Here is a 17,382-nt window from a genome sequence, read left to right as displayed (position 1 = left end):
TTCTAATGAGTTGTATATGAATGACAATAAGCAAATGATCCTAAATGTTATATAAATAAAGAATGTATATATTAGTAGCCTTCCTATACCAAGATAACAGGAAATGATGGGTGAAAGAGAATTGTATCCATCGATGATACAAATCTTAGGTAAAACAAAAATCATGGAATAGATGGCTATTCCCTATCTACATCTTACAACCTAAGGTTGGCACCATCTACTGGATAGATTGCCAAGCCATTCCCCTTCCTCCTACAAACAGAACCTGAATGTATTCATAAGAGTAGCCAGGCCCGACTACCCCAGCCCAGGAGAACAAATTGATCTAAACCAGGAACAGTCATGCCATTTTCTTTGGCTGGTGCTTAGTCTGGGGAGGCCAGGTGTCCAGCTCTGGCCACGAGAGACTGGCGGGAGTCTTCCCAGCAGTGGTTTCTAGGATAAAGGGAGACACTTTGCACAGCCTTTTGACACTTGCTCTTCTACCTTTTTCCTTCCCCAGTCACAGGGGGGCAGCAGCAATGATGTCACCACAAGGCAATAAGCCACCACACTATCTATAATGGCAGAGCACAACAAAAGCAGCCAGAGAGACTAATAACACCCACTGTACTGACATTGAACTACCTACCTCCAGGCTTTATGTGGGTGTGGGTGGGGGAACCAAACACCTATTTGTTAAGCTGTTGCCTGTGTGTTCCTGTTCTTGCAGCTATCTGCACTCAACCAATACACAATCCAATGTATTTTCAATTAAAAAAACGGGGGAGGGGAGGAGGAAGCTGATGACTTTCTGAACATTAAGATGCCCCCAACATTCGCCTTCTCCTTTGACCTTGCCCACTTACCCCACAATGTCTCAACCATAATTAGGGTTAAATTAGTTCAGTGTTGCTTCCTCCTCCTGTTCAAATTTCTTTCAATGAGCACGAGATTAGCTAATGGCTGGAACTGGATGACAGATGTGGAAGTGTTGCAGGATATTTCCGTTTACAGGCATTCTTAACTGAGAGTATCTAGAAAGTCTCTTCACAAGTGAAATCATACCAGTTAAATCCAGTAAACCCTGGAAGAAAGAACTGTGGCTCCATCACTATTTTTTTAACTGGGCCACGGGTAGGCAAGCTCACTCTCTCAGGTTTTCTGATACTGCCCAAGCTTTCTCTGAAGGGGGAACCACAGAATTTAATGTTTTCAGCATCACAAGGATTACCCACAACAAACAATGTTCATTTGCCTGGAAAATGTCCTTCCTGCTGCCATGCAAATGAACACACTAAAAACCTCCGAACCAAAACACTGAGTCAGAGGCTGCATGTAGATGCGGCCAAACTTGTTCTGCAGAAGGCTCTTTATGCCTAATTTACAAGAAACACATTGAAGATTCCCTTTTGCCCAATATTGTTTGTGACTTAGCTACCAGAAAGCTACTGGATTAATGATTCTGAATGCTCAATAGAGTGGACGGATTTAATTTATTCACGGAATTGATTGCATATTTGACTAACAGAACTAAATACCAAAGACACAGTCTACTGCAGAAACAAAAAGTGTTACATGGTTAATAGAAAAATAAAAGACGCTGCCTCGGAGGACCAGATGTCCTTCAGGATTGGGAAGTAAGTTCTGCAGAAGGAAACCTCACAACATGAGTAGAGCAAATGCAAAGCAAAAACTAGGTGAGGCAAAAAAAAAAAAAAAAAAAAGAAGAAGAAGAAAGAAAAAGAAAAATGTCTTATACTGATCCCCAAAGTGAAGCCACTTGACCTGAAGAGCTGACATTTCTCTCTTTAGAGAATTTTAAACAGTGCAGGCCTCCCAGGACTGCTGTCTGGGCCAATCTTAACATTTCTATAAATTGTCCAGCAAGGGACTGATACAGCAAAGTCCGTGGGTCTTCTGATAACCCCAAGCTGTCTCAGAGAGGGAAAGGGCAAACTGTTGAAATGGCAAAGAGATGAACCTTGGAAGCTCTCAAAGGGCCAGGCGAGAGGGCAGAAAACTGCAGATTAGATTCCTCCCTAGTGAGGTTAAGACAATCCAAAGGGCTGCTAAGACATGATGGGCCCTACACTATTAGGCGCAGAAATTAGGACTGAAAATGGCTCTGATGTTCTACAGAGATTGATCTAACAGCTCTCTGTGGCCCCCACGTCCAGGAAGCTCTAAATAGCATCACAAAGGGTGCCGGAAGCAACATAAAACATCATCCTACCCAGGCCGTCCGCATCTGGACTGCTGTACGCAGCTGTGGTTACTACACCCCAGTAAGAATGTATGAAGGTTAGAAAAGGTCTAAAGAGAAATAATTACAGCAGTGCAGAACATCTAGAAAGGCTGCTTTGGGTGGGGCATGGTGGTTTACGCTTGTAATCCTAGCACCTTGGGAGGCTGAGGCAGGAGGATTGCTTAAGGTCAGGAGTTCAAAACCAGCCTGAGCAAGAGTGAGACCCCATCTCTACTAAAAATAGAAAGAAATTAATTGGCCAACTAGAAATATGTAGAAAAAATTAGCCAGGCATGGTGGCACATGCCTGTAGTCCCAGCTACTCGGGAGGCTGAGTCAGGAGGATTACTTGAGCCTAGGAGTTTGAGGTTGCTGTGAGGTAGGCTGACGCCACGGCACTCTAGCTCGGGCAACAGAGTGAGGCTCTGTGTAAAAAAAAAAAAAAAATAGGTTGCTTTGTGAAGAGAAACCCATGAAATCACTCTTCTCATAAAAAAAAAAAAAAAAAAAACCTGAGACAGTGGGAAGTGACTCCAGGTGACACCTATGAACTGAGGCTCATAGGACCATAGCACAGGCTCACTGCAGCATGGAATATAAACATGTACATGGGGCTTGGAACACATCATGAGAGGAAGGACAACCTGATCACCCAGGATTGAGGTTCAGGCAGACCTCATGTCCCATTCCAGGTGTGTGGCTCACTAGCGGTGGGACTTGATTGACAGCCTTCAAGGCTGCTTCATTAAGCTTCAGGATGGAGGAGTCAACAAAGGAAGACCGGGATGCTCTGCTGGGGCATGTGGATTATAAAACAAAACTAACATACTTGAAGGTTTGGGTTTAAATTTAAGTTTGAGACTGGGGGAAATTGTGCACTACATTAAGTGAAGGTCACTAACAAATGGGCTCAATTGAAAACATCAGACAGGTCTGACCAGACTCAAGTCTCACTTGGCATGGCAGTGCACCAATTTTTATATCTGTTTTAGCTCCACAACTAATGCATTCTAGACAACCAACTGGCCATACAGAAGATATAAGAGAGACAAGAATTTCAAATATAAGTTCATGTGCTCCATATAAAAGCACTGATGACACTGAGAAAGAATAAGTAAGTTATTCATTCATAATACTATTTAACCACACTTCTAAAAAACTACAAATTTTCATTTAGTCCAATATGTCATGTCCTTCCAGAAAGGACAAATTAAAACTTGTTTTTAAGATAATTGTACAAATTCCTCTTTTTACTATCATTAGAAACAAAAAGACTAATTTTTCAGACTATTAGTAAATACAAAAATTCTAAAAATTAAACAAGTATCTTAGGTAGTACAGAATTGTATTTGGAAGCAGAATGTGAATGTGTACACAGATATAAATTAAGACATAATAGTAATGTTCTAAATATTTAGATAGTATGGATATTCTGCCATGCAACATAAATCCATAGCAAACAGAAATTATGCCGTGTGTTTGATTTTACCTACAGTGGCATGAAATAACAGGACTTTGGCTTTTGCAAAATGACAAAGACCATCACCTCTCACCACAGTTGGTTTTAAAGTCACTGATAAACAATGTTATCCAAAACAACTGCAACAAAATTGCCTACTAACTGTAGTTACCATTTTAATCCAAATGGTTTACATAATACAATTTAGCTCAGTTATAATTATGTTTCAATAAAGACATATCAAAGCTGGAAGTGGTATTATCTCCCATTTTAGGAATTTAAATGGTAGGCTTACTAATATTAGCATAATAAATGATAATAAAGCTAAGATAAAATTTGTGTGGAAATCTACAGTGAGAGATTACACAGCAGAGTAAAGAGAAAGGGCTTTGTGTTCAAGTCCTACTCCCTCTACTTCACTGTGTGACCCAGGCAAAGTGCTTAACCTCTCTGTGCCTCCGTCTCCTCACTTCCAAAATGGGCAAAAGAACAGAACCTACTTCTCGAGCTACAATGCCTGGCATATAAATCTTAATTGTTGCTGATATTGCTATTGCTGCTGTTGTCACTGTCATTTCATTATTTTTGTTGCAGTTTACAAAGAACTTTCACATACAGTAGCTAATGATTATTAAGTAATAGCACAAAGAAATTATTAATTTAAATTTTCATTACATCTCATGTAAAGTAGATGGGAAGGGTTATGATTCTCACCACCAACCTTTGGCTCTTTACTGACAAACCAGAAGGGAACACAGCCTCATATGTGAAACATGATTAGATGGATTAAAAAATAAGTCACAGATGCAATAGTTAATAACAGCTAACATTTATTGAGTACCCACAATGTTCCAGATGGCTTACTCAGCATTTTAGATGTGTTAGCATTAATTTAGTCTTCCTACTACAAATGTTACACCTAAGGAACTGACCCCAGCAAGGTTGCAGAACTTTCCCAAGGTTACAGCTGAGTCAACCCACGCAAGTTGACTTCAGAGGACATATGAGCACTCTGCCCCCCAGCACAGGATTGACTTTCTTGGAAAACAAGCAATTATAAAATGTCCCAATCACTTCGCTCATTACCAACAAGAGAAACAACCAGTATTGTGCTCATGTCTCTAAATGAAGACAAAGACACATACTCACTTTATAGGAGCCACTTTTCCTTTGTACAAGCAATTCTCTTTCAACTGCTAATGAAGATCATCTAAATTCTCATTCCTAGTGAGCAATACTTTTCCTTGTACTTCTAGAATTCTAGTTTACATATTTACCATAATATATATATATATGTGTGTGTGTGTGTGTGTGTGTGTGTGTGTGTCTCATGTAGTTCAGTAATCCATAAATCCCAAACTGTAAATTAATTATCATATGTATATATGTATATGCATTTTCCTGGTTTGGAAAACAATTACATTCATGAGATTCTTCAAAAGGTCACCCAAATGTTAAAAATCACTCATTTATAATAGATAGAGATCCTCCCGAGACAAATTACATCATTATATTAATTTTAAAGTCTTTGGGGTTCTCAAATAGAATAGGCATTGCAATTCAATGCCTTATGATCTCATGCCAGAGGGACAGCAAAATTCATAAGAGATAGGATTCTGGGTTAAGAATGAGGAAATTTGCTCTAGCAGAAATTCCCTGTCTAGGTGACCTTGGGGAAATCACTGAACATTTCTGAACCTAGTTCTATGATCTGGAAAATAATTGTTTTTGAAGAGATGATTTCAGGGTTTTCTCCCCGGCTCTATGACTTTCTAACTTCATAGTACCACATGTGCAACGCAAAATAAGACAGAATTTACTTAAGCCACTTACATCACTAATGAGTTTGGTGCATTTTCTGGCCAATTCCATGCTTAGGTCTTCAATGACAGGCTTAAAGAAGACCTGTTCAGAAAAAAAGGAAAAGGAGTATTTTTCTCACTATTGATTTAGAGGAACAAATACTATTCTTGTATAGGCCCCTTCTCACTTACCTGGTCTTCTGCATTTTCTTCTTCCCCCGTTTTTTCCTCTTCTGTTTCATCTTTTACATCCTCTAATATAGGGACCCTCATTTTTACCCTTTCAAAGTATTTATATTTTGAAAATGTACCCGAGTAGCGTCTTTTTATGTACAACAGCTCCCTTGAGAGCTTGGTGTCTGCAGTGCTTGGGTAGGAATGACCTTGCCCAAGACTCACCCCTATTTAGCTCACACTTCACTCTCCTTATCTCACCAGTGCCTGAGTGAATGGAACAGGATCCCAGAGGCTTGCCAGGGCTAGCCTCGCACATGGAAATAACATTTTCTCAAATGCAAAATTTGATTCTATGAACCTCTGAAGTCAACATTCTCTAAATTAGTTAAGAAATCCAAAAGAGAAAATGTATTTATCTTTCATTAATTCAATTCATTCATAAAATAGTTTGAAAAGGACTTAAAGATTCTGGGGAAACTATTCAACTATAACACTCAAGATATCACAGTCCAAAGCCTGTTATCTCAAAGATTGCTCAACTCCATCTAAATAAAGCTTTCGCTGGAATGTCAGACGTATATCTCTGACTTTGTACAGTGAATCTGGATCATTCAAACTCATTTCATTAACCTAAATTAAATGTTTTATGAAACACACACGTACTTCTCACATCTTAAAAAATACTCCCTTTATATTAGCTGATTAGAGGCTAGTAATTTAGTACGAAAAGCCCTTTGAACCACTTCAAAGAATCTATTCTGAGTTAATTATGACTGTTAATCTTATATTGGTGAGTACCGAATTATATTAATTGTAAACATCATTAAGCACGAGAAGTTGCAGTTAACATATGTTGATATATCATTTAAGAATTCTAGAAACATCACTGTTTCCAAATAATCATCCTTTTAAAATTCTGCTCATTGTATTCATTTTTACAAATTCGTTAATTATTTGTATATGTCTCAATATGTGCCACACACTTGGAAAAGTTTGTAAAAATAAACTATCAGAATATTTATAATGTGGTATGTGTCACTGGTTATATGATTAAAAATGTATTTCTCAAAACAAATCTTTTAATGTCAATTTAGGCAATCTGAAGACTCTATACAACTCACAATTTATTAATCTGGTTATTTAAATCCTTGGGTAAATTAATTTTTACCAAGCCAAAGAATATCAGTGTTGGACATAAAAAATACCCTATGGTGAATAATAAAATTAATTATATAAAATATAACTTTATTAAAAATAACACATCATTCTAAGTACCCAAGTATAATACTGTTTAATCTTAATATCAAATCTAGTTTTTATTTATTTTTTAAAAATTGCTTTGGCCTTACCTAAACTGAAAATCCTGACAAGAAAAAAATTCTGCACAGTCATTGTGTATAGATTATTTCTCAAATTGTGTCTCATGAGGCAAAAGTGCCATAAAATCTTCTCTGTAGGAGAAAAAAGTGAATTTCTTAAACACACATTTGAGAATCCTGTATCCTAATCTCTACCCCTTCTACTTGAAGATTCACAAGGCATGTTGACACATTAGGAGGGCTAAGAAGACTTAACTCAGCATTCCCCAAACATGAATCCTATCTCATCTCATCTTATCTAGTCTAATCTGTCTCTGTTAATGATAGCCAATACCCTAGAAAACTAACATTCTTCTGTTAAATCTGCTAAAAGATTATTCGAATATTCCATAGAAAATCTATTACATTATCTTTATTTGGAAACAGAGAGGAGCAATCACTATAAACTTTTCTGACAAACTTCTAGAAGCATAGAAAGAAAATCTTGCCCAAACTGCCAAGACACACCTCTTGGCTTGCGCCTGAGGCGACGATACTGGGGTTGCTCAGAGTGGGTTCTATTTCCCATGGTGAATGACCTTCGTCAGGCTTGAACGGCAATTATTTTCTCATTTCCCATCATGTGATAAGTTCTTACGGACTCGCCACTGTGCTGCAAGAGAATAAGCTGTTGAGATTTAATGCACAAAGTTTTGAAGGCAAAACCAAACACCACGTGCAATGTGCCCACAGATTTTCCATTTGAGATTTCAGAATCAGACTTTCAAAGCCAGAGACATACTTAAGAAACCAGTATACTTAAAGCCCGCTCTTTTATAGAGGACAAAAGGAAAGCCAAGAAAAATTAATTATCTGTCTCATTCGCAAGTTATTCAATGCAATACTAGGATCAGAACCTAACTAGAAAATATTCCAACTACCAATACCTTAATCAATACATGAGACTTTGTTAATAAAAATAATGAAATTGTTTTAAAAAAAGAACCTAACTAAACAAATAAACACTGTTATGCCAGGTCCCCTGCTTGCTGTTAGAGATGCAATGGTGAATGAAACACACTTCATGCTAAGAAAAGGTAGGAAATTAAAAAACTCATCATTCAAGACTTGCAGGACGAACTCTTTAATGGATTGTTTGGCAAGCTAGATACACCATTACTTTTGATTGAATGCATATTTTTTTCCTTTCACCTATAAGTTATAATATAAAGTTCATATAACATTTTCTCTGGAAAATGTAAAGCCCTGTACTTTATCACAGCCAAGTTCTCTTGTCAATATCTCTACAACCTGACATGGGAAATAATACGGATAGTGAACATGTTTCAAAATCCCCTATCAACTTTTTTTAAGCCAAGTTTAATGTTGTATTTGAATAGATATTTTTGCCTTGGGGTGCCACAAAAGGGAATATTTGTATAGCTGTTAACCCCTTTTACTTATTAAGCACTTCATTTATGCTTTCTACCTTTTTGATTTTAGTCCCTAACCCATGCCTTCATACAGAATGAGACCAAAATAGGAATCACATCACTTACAGTTAGACCCTCAATATCCAGGTCTGGCTCTACCATATCCTCTGGGGCAAATTAGTCAATCCCTCTCTGTCTCTAATTCTCCAGAGTTAAACAGAAAAACTGAATTGGCAAAAGTTAAAAAAAAGAAAGCACTTCAAAAAGATTTCTGAACTACCCAACAAAGGTACACAGTTACATGAAAAGCGTTTGTTACCAAAGAGACTTCTCGTTTGAAAAGGTGAGATTCTGTGCCATCACTATCTTTTTAAAGGCAAGAAGGGCCTCCTACAACTTGACAGCCTAAAGATTGTGCATTTATATTAATAATACAGAAGATTTCCCATCGTTTCATAGTTTGGTGTTTATGTGTAAACAAATGTATCGCCATAGCAACTGTGGAGTGGGTAACTCAAGTCCCTGGGGACCCAGCCCTTGGCCAAGGAAACACGGAGTCATGTAGTGCACGACTGTCCTCAGCTTCCTTAAGGTTACATGTGACCAGAATCTCTTGGGTTTTGACCCATGTTTTCCTACTTATTTCACTTTTTTTCTCCTTTTTTCCCCCATAGTGATAGAACACATGCTTTTCTTTTCCCTAACATGGTTGAAAATCACTTCAAAATGAAAATTCACAATAAATAATTGACACAGATCAAGATTCAGTTCTGAGTTGAGAAAAACTTAGAGAGATAAACCAATTTTTTATTTTAAGAATTATCTCGACATTTCTTACTACAAAATAGTCATTCTAAATGGTTAGATGAGAGAGGAATTAGTTTGCCTGATTTGTTTTCCTGAATTGATAGTTTTTTCACACTCATTTTTAGTTGCTTGCTTTTTGTTGTTTTTTATGACAATCTCTCAGAAGGTTCTTGCTTCTCAGTTGAATCCCTAGCTATTTCACCTTTGCCTCACATATTTACTCATCATTTGGCAACTGCCCAAAAGAGAACTTTACTAACAGATGAGTGGGAAGGAATAGTTTCATAAAACAAGAAATATAAGCATCTAAGACAATTTGTCTTCTTTATAAAAGAGAAGAGTTCTGCTTAATATTAGCCCAACCTATTTTTACAATGTACACTCATTAACAATCTTCTCCTTTTCAATGGCTACTTCATTACTCTTTGTTAATTAGAAATCAAAAGAATGCAAAGACCTGAATAACTGTCACATTACCAATTATGCCATTAAAATAAGATTTCATGGAGTGTTTTTCATATTGTACAGTGCTATTTTCACAAGTGTAGATCCTACGCAAACTGAGAGCTACATATCTAGAAAGATCTTAGAGAAAGAAAAAAACAAAAACTGCAAATAATTTGGGGCACAACCATTTCCAGGCTGGGTGTGGTTGGGCACCAAAATCATGTACTCTTCTTATTGGGGTGGGGGGAAGTATTCTTATTCACTGTCTACATTAATAACATAAGTACCCAGTGAACTAAAAGAATTTGGTTAAATTTGCAAATTTGGTTAAATTTGCAACTTACTTGAGATACTGGTTCAGTTTTCATAACAATGAAGCTAATATAGCATGATTATGCCAGTAATCATTACCACAGAGAGAAACCCACGGTCTGAATGGTCCATCTGTGGTTTATAACCAGAACCAAAAGGTCAGGCAGATCAAACAGCGTGACTTCCACAAAAAAGTATCCCTTTCCTACAGTTTTGTGCGAGGTATGTCAGGAATAATCGTGAAAGACTTTAAAATTGGCATAAACAAAAAAATTACTGGGTGTCTTCTCTAGTATTCCCTTCTAGGCTATGTTGTTTTTTCATTGTCTTTGAACTACCTTACAATGCCATAAATTGTTGAAAACTGATAACAATGCAAGCGATTCTTATCCATAGAAATGCAAATTACAGGAGTCTCCCTTTATCCATGGGGGGAGACGTTCCAAAACCCCCCAGTGGATGCCTGAAATCAGGGATAGTATCAACTCCACACATACTATGTGTTTTCCTGTATATCCATACCAAGATAAAGCTTAATTTCTAATTAGGTACAGTAAAAGATGAACCATAATAGCTGATAATAAAATAGAACAATTTGTAACAACACACTATAATAAAAGTTATGTGAATGTGATTTCTCTCTCTCTCTCAAAATATCTTATTGTACTGTACTCATCTATTTTCAGACTGCAGTAGCTGAAACTTCCAGAAGCAAAACTGCAGATAGGGGGACTGCTGTAATTGTGTCCTGGGAAAAGCAATTCACTTTTACCCTGCAGATAGACCCTTTTTGCAACTGTCTGTCAATGCATTTCAGCATTCCTTGCTATTCATTATGTGTGGGTCTTCAAATTCCCCTTTGAACCAATTGCCACCTCTTACTGGTATCCTCATTTATTAAGAAGTTAAAATCTTTGAATTGTGTTTATTTTATGTTTTATGAGAGTCATGTTATCATTTAAAAACAAATCCTTTAACAGATGAGAATGATTTAATTATCCTCATATCTTTCTTTAACATTCAGCAGAAATAGAATGGAGAAAAGCATTATTGGAGAAAGCCCTCTTCTCTCAATTATAAAATATAGCTGTAAAAAAATTTGGCATTTATTGAAATCAGCTTTTTGTTTTGTTTTGTTTTCAGGTTTGATTTCAAATGCCACATGTATGCTTGTATATGTGTACATTCACACACACACACACACACACACACACACACTCAAGCAGAGTTAATTCACCACAGCTGCCAGTTCTCGCTTGAAAAGCATAAAAGGCTTCAATAAATGCAAAGACTTAATTACTTCTCACATCTGGAAAAACTTGAATATGAGAGTGGATTTATGGAAGAAGCTCTTTGCTTGGCTGTCAACACCATATCAGAAGCCAGAAAGCAAGCCGGCTTGATCACTCTTGGCAATTCTTTAACCCATTCAGAGATAGATGATCTACCAATTAATTCATAACATGTCCTGTTTACATGATTTATGAATTTTATGAAAACACAGTAACGTAAATAATGCCCTAGTAATTTATGGAAAAAAGCTGTTTTTGTCATGTTTCCAGGAGGGAAAAAAAATCATACATTAAAATGTAGAAATAATGAGGACGTCCTTATATCCAGGGAAACAAAGGAAAGGCTTTGGGAGGTTATAGAGTGTACTAAGAACAGCCATTAGAACAATAATTTCAATAAACACTTGCAAACTAGACAACTTGGCACTTTTTGGAGAAAGTGTAATAATGTTTCTAAAAGGAAGTAAGAGAGTTTATGAAGTCATAGCAAGAAGATTTAGCAGGACCAAGGAATGGGCAGATTTCCCCCAGAAAAGGCTGTTTAAGCTAAAATTAGGCAAAGTGACGGGGTACAGAGAAGGTATCCAAAGAGCATTTGCGGAGACCCAGGGAGTGCAGGGACCAAAAGTGCATTGTCACTGACATCAGGGGAGAGTTACATGAAGCAAACGTATGGAAATCACTTAAGCTAACACAACAAGCTTAAGTTGGTTTGAACCATGAACCCTTTACCAATAACACAGTTCCTAGTCAATTAACTGTGGAAGCAGAAGCTTTACAGCTACTCTATTCTCTTTATATCCTTGGAACTTAATTTTCACCCCTTCATGTTATCATTAGCCAATTGAAATACTCTTGTGTTTCTGGACTTTATGAAAATTCTTAGCAAAGAAAGTATTTCCAGATTTACTGAAGAAAAAACATTTAAGGGAAATCCTTTTATAGTATGGAGACTCAGAAATTTATGTTCAATGTGTTTATAATATAAATTTCACGCTTCTATATTTCCACAGTTACAATGCTATAATTGAAATGCATCTTTTTTCTACCCTTTCCTAAATAAGTAATGTCAGTATTTCTACTTGAACCTTAAGCATCCAGTTACTAACACCTATGTTCACAAAGGATTTCTTCTCTCCAAAAGTCATGAATTCATCCCACTTTTAAGCCAGGGAAAATAATACAACCGATGCTCACAAGTTTGGAACTTTTGAAGCACTAATTCCTGAGCCTTATTCCAATTAGTTCCATGGAGTGTTTTTCATGTGTACCTCAAAATATAGGACAGTATCAAAGTAAAATCATAATTAAAGTAAATATATCATTAAAACAGCTATGAAGTTAGTGGATGCTTTAAAATAATTGGTGCCCTCTGAATAGTGAGAACTAGTGTAACATGTATTGGTGGTAATTTTTCTCTGAAGACTTTATCTTTGTTATTATATATGTGGTGGCAGTTAGAGGTATACATACGTGTATGTGTGTTTATTCATTCATTTAACAAATATTTCTTTTGTGCATTCCATGGGCCATGCACTATTTTAATCTTTTCAGGCAACTGAAACAAAACCAACAAAACTCCCTGCCCATCTCTCCCATTTCAATCATACAGTCATTCATCAAACATCTACAAGTACCAACTTTGTACTATGCACTATACTGAGATATTTTATATATATTTTTTCATACTAGGTCTTTGAAACTCAGTATATTTCAACTTCACATTTAGAGTACATCTCAATTCAGACTAGCCACATTTTAAGTGCTCAGTGGTCAGATGTGGATAGTGGCTGCCTTATTGGACTGTGTTCCTCTCTGCAGCAGTGACATAAGACAATAACGCCTTAGCTATATTTCAACTTGATTACATATACCTTAAGTACGAAAAAGTACATTTAAATTTAAAGATGATGATTTCAGAATCCTAATAAGCAAGCAATAAAATCTGCAATCTATTTTAGTTTTCAGACCTACCTAAATCAGTCTTCTGTGTGGAAATGTATTTTTATTAACAGTTTAAATTTTTATTATAAATAATGAACTAATTATTTAAATTATGTTTTAATTAAGTTCACCAAAGATGTATTTTAAAAATACTATCTTGTTTCATTAAGGAAATGACATATTTAAAGTCCCAGAAGTTTTCAGAATAAATATTCACTCTTTAATTTTCTAATAAATAATTATATGAGTGAATAATAAACTATCTTTAACTATCTAAATAGCAAAAAGTCCAAATAATAAAATATCTTCCACTGATACCCCCGTTTTTAGCTCACAAGCAATTTATTCATGAACTTGGCTAGGTAAATCCTTTTTAAACCATGTTGTGAAGCAATGTCACCACAAAGTACATGAGATTTTAATAAGAAGATTGAGGCATCATTTAAAGAATCTAAGTGTTTCACTGAAATGAGATGTTTCTACTTTTTTAAAAAAGCTTAAATTTTCAAGTACTCAACACAAAAGATCTTGAACAAGGAGAGAAAACACAGTATTTCTCGTTTCTGTTCCACAGTAGACTCAGCTTCTGTCCAGCGAAATGAATACTTTGAAACTGCTGGAATCTTGAATAATATCCAGTGAAGTGCTTTGAATCTAAAAATACCGGGACATAAAATGATGTCCAAGGTCTTAAATTTGTGTTATCCCTCATGGAAACTCTGCTAAAAATTCTGGAGAAAGATGAACTCCATATAAAAAAAACGTAGGGAGGCATTCGAGAACTCTTGGAAGTTCTTGAACTCTCTATGGACTCCTCCCAGGTACTGCAAGAGAGCACCAAAGGATGATCACCGCATACCAAGCACTCTGCTGTGAGCTTTGCGTATAAAATCCCATCTCATCCTCACAACGTCCATTTTACAGATGAGTACACTGAGGCTCAGAGCAATAACTCGCCCAATTCTCACAATAAAAGATTCAAACCGAGGTCTTACTATTTGAATTTGCGTAAAACCTACTAGACCAGAGAGCAGCAGAACACTGAATGACTTTTATTTCTTTCTGGTAGTGATATTATGATTTTCTACCATCTCCTTCAATTTCCAACGTCAAAGGAATTGTCATTACCGATGGTTATTTAAAGAGAGAGTCCTCCTTGTAGTATGGAGACAATTTGGTCCTTGAGATGAGTGCAAACAAGACTCCGTGGGGAGATAGCAGCAATGCTAAAAGCAGGCAATAATGACAGCATTATAAGGATCCTTGATCTGGCAGGCAGCTCATTTGAGAAACTTTCCTGCTTTTCATTCATTAATGGTACAGTTATGAGGGAATACATCTAAGCCTTCCAAGGGAAAGGCTAAGATATACAATGTAACCCAAAGGTCAAAGAAAGGGAAAAAACAAACAAACAAACTTTTATCGGGTGGTGGGCAAATGGGAGGGGGGAGGAGGAGAAGAATTTATACTTACAGAATAGGTGCGATGCGCACCACCTGAGGGTAGGACACGCTTGATGTTTTGGTAAGGGGGGGCAGGGGGGAGGAACAGCAGAGGTAATATATGTAACCCTAATAATATGTGTATCCCCATAATATGATAAAATTTTAAAAAATGGTACACTTATAAGCAATAGTGAGTTGGTACATGTTTAACAATAATCTCTTCCAGGGTTTAAAAACAAATTTGTTTTAATTAAAAAAATATATTTTTAAACTAAAAATAAATAAATAAATAAAGCAAGCCCTGCCCTATAGCATAATCATAGAGTTGGGAAGAGATGAGCCCAATCCGCTCTGGTAAACTGAGAGAAACCAACACCACACAGCACTGTAAAAACAAAGCCTATACCCAATGTTAAATGGACTGAGAAATGCCAATCAACCTGAGACACTAGTCTTCTAAACTTTAAAATGAGCATTTCAAAGTACACAATTCTGCTCTAGTGCTAGTCTGTTCCTTGCCGCATGTTGATGAAATCATTCTCCATGATAAGATTTCAAATGTAACTTACGCAGCATTTTTTCTATGGCTCACTGTCGACTGAGATCATAAAGTTTGTGCTTATGGCATTTTTAATGACACTTAGATGCATGTAAGATATTGCACACAAAAATGAAGCAAATAAAATGGGAAATAAGAGGTAGATTTTATCATATTTAAGTAGAGCCTGCCCTTTCTACATAGCTGTCTTGACACCCAAAAAGATCTAGTGTTTTCTTTAAACAAGATCCAATGCATAAAAACTTAAAATACAGTAAATGCTCATTGAAAATGGTATTACAGTGGTGACTTTTCTACTCTACACAGAGTGTAGAGTATAACGAAGATAATTTACAAAGAAACTGAAAAATTCACTCAATTTAGGCTTGAATACTAGGAGAAATTCACCCCAAAATATTTGAGCAATATCTATATAAAAGAAATATTGCTTTTATATGCACTTGGAGCTAAAAATGGTGACTTCATTTAATAATGCGGATACTGTTTAAAGGATATGTTCTCTGTCTAGTTCTTGTAAATCTAACCATTTTTGAAGCACAGAGAAGCTGCTATAAGTTTTTTTTTTTTTGTGAAAAACTGTCTGAAAAAAGTTAACTTTGAAAGGTGCAATCATACAGAGGGTATTTTTATGTCAAAATTTTTATCTAAATGGAAGGTTTGCTGGAAAGGAGGTATTTTTTTCTGACACACAGTGAAGTAGAAAGGACATCTTTATTCACAATTTTAATCAAGCTTTGATGCCAGATAAACATTATTATAATTCTATGAAACATTTTTTCTACAGAAATATCACTATATATTCTTTAGATTAAGGCTGTACTTGGTTCATTTTAAGATTTAAAGCCACTATATATATTATTCCCTTTGACAATTCTTTATAGTATTTATATTACTTTCTCTTATACAAATAATGTCAGGAGTTAGGGAAAGCTAATATATTAATTTAACCATCGTAAATAGCTAAGTTGTATTATCCTATTCTAAAAAAGTATTCGTAAGAACAGGTTTTTTTAAACTTATAATAGCTTTACATTTTCTTAACAAACCTTATAAGATTTTTTAAAAAGATTATCTGATTGCCAATTAAATGTGGTCAATTCAAAATATAAAAATTTCTATAAAAGATTACATTATTTGTATAATAAAATCTAATCTTCTGGGATAGAGTTGCAGAAGACTTTATAATAAAAAAATTATATACAATTTTATGCTTCAACTAGTTCTTTATTTGATTTATCTATTTATTAGACTCAGCATTTTATTAACAGTTGTTTCACTCTTCCAAAACAGCAATGGTGAATGTCCTATTTTAAATAAACTATCTTTGCTTAAATATTCAAAGGTTAAAATGTTTATACTATTAGGACTAAATGTTTTTCAAAACATCATCAAAAATATATCTTCTAAACTATACGATAGGCTTTTATGATGTTTGTATTTCAGAGACTAGACCAGTGATTACATTTTGAGCTATGATTTGACAAAGATTATAGCTGACTCATGAACTATTTAATAATAGGGCTTCTGCTCAAGTTCTTTTAAGTTATACTCAAAAAATGAAACACATACATGAACTGTCATGAAGTTATATTCCACAATGAATTGAGAGCAGAACTTTATTCCATTTTCTGGCCTGGCAAAAACACAACGGACCAAACAAAGATGACTAAAGACAGAAGAAATTTGAAGCCAGCTAGATCCTTACCAAGTTAACCATAGTCACAGAGACCTCATTTGCAAAGTGCCAAGAATGGGAAATGCCACATTTGGTGTGAGCAGTGGACAGAGAGCCACACAAAGAGCAGGCCCAAGACCTGGGATCAAAATCCCCACTCTAAAAAATCAGACCAGTCTTTCTGGTCCTAAGATTGTAGGATTACCAAATTTATCCACCCATATACTAATCAGCATGATACAAGGAGTTCAAAGATGAAAACATCACCTATTCACAAATTATTTTGTCAATCCCTCCCCTTTTTTTGTTTGGTGTTTTTTATTGGTTTTGGCCAAAAGGGAATAAATATGTTGTTTACATATCTTATCTCATGGAATACTCATAAACTCTCTGGAAGGCAAATACCATTGGGACCCCAAAACTGAAGCTCAAAAGTAGCATCAACAGACCTGGAACCAAGATCTTCTATATGTTGATCTATCAACTAACCATATGTACCTGTTGT

At 35.8% G+C, this 17,382-nt stretch overlaps 1 protein-coding gene across 6 annotated transcripts in view; it reads right to left on the bottom strand.

The window, feature by feature from the left end:
- Positions 1–17,382, bottom strand: part of NEBL (nebulette) — a 328,916-nt gene that overhangs the window by 95,684 nt on the left and 215,850 nt on the right. Inside the window, exons 1-2 of one of the 6 annotated variants that reach the window (XM_012767344.3) lie at positions 5,681–7,484; positions 5,520–5,591 (exon numbers count right to left, since the gene is read on the bottom strand). The exons of the other annotated variants lie outside the window; for them this stretch is intronic. Of the exons in view, the coding sequence (XP_012622798.2) occupies positions 5,520–5,591; positions 5,681–5,761 (153 nt within the window). The 5' untranslated portion in view covers positions 5,762–7,484. Of the gene's footprint in view, positions 1–5,519; positions 5,592–5,680; positions 7,485–17,382 lie in introns of those variants that run through there. 6 annotated transcript variants of the gene reach the window in all.

Source organism: Microcebus murinus, chromosome 25 (genome assembly GCF_040939455.1).
Source record: "Microcebus murinus isolate Inina chromosome 25, M.murinus_Inina_mat1.0, whole genome shotgun sequence".
In the NCBI taxonomy this organism is placed as follows: domain Eukaryota; kingdom Metazoa; phylum Chordata; class Mammalia; order Primates; family Cheirogaleidae; genus Microcebus; species Microcebus murinus.
The sequence above is the reverse complement of the archived record's forward strand: the minus strand, read 5'-3'. Positions and strand labels throughout refer to the sequence as shown.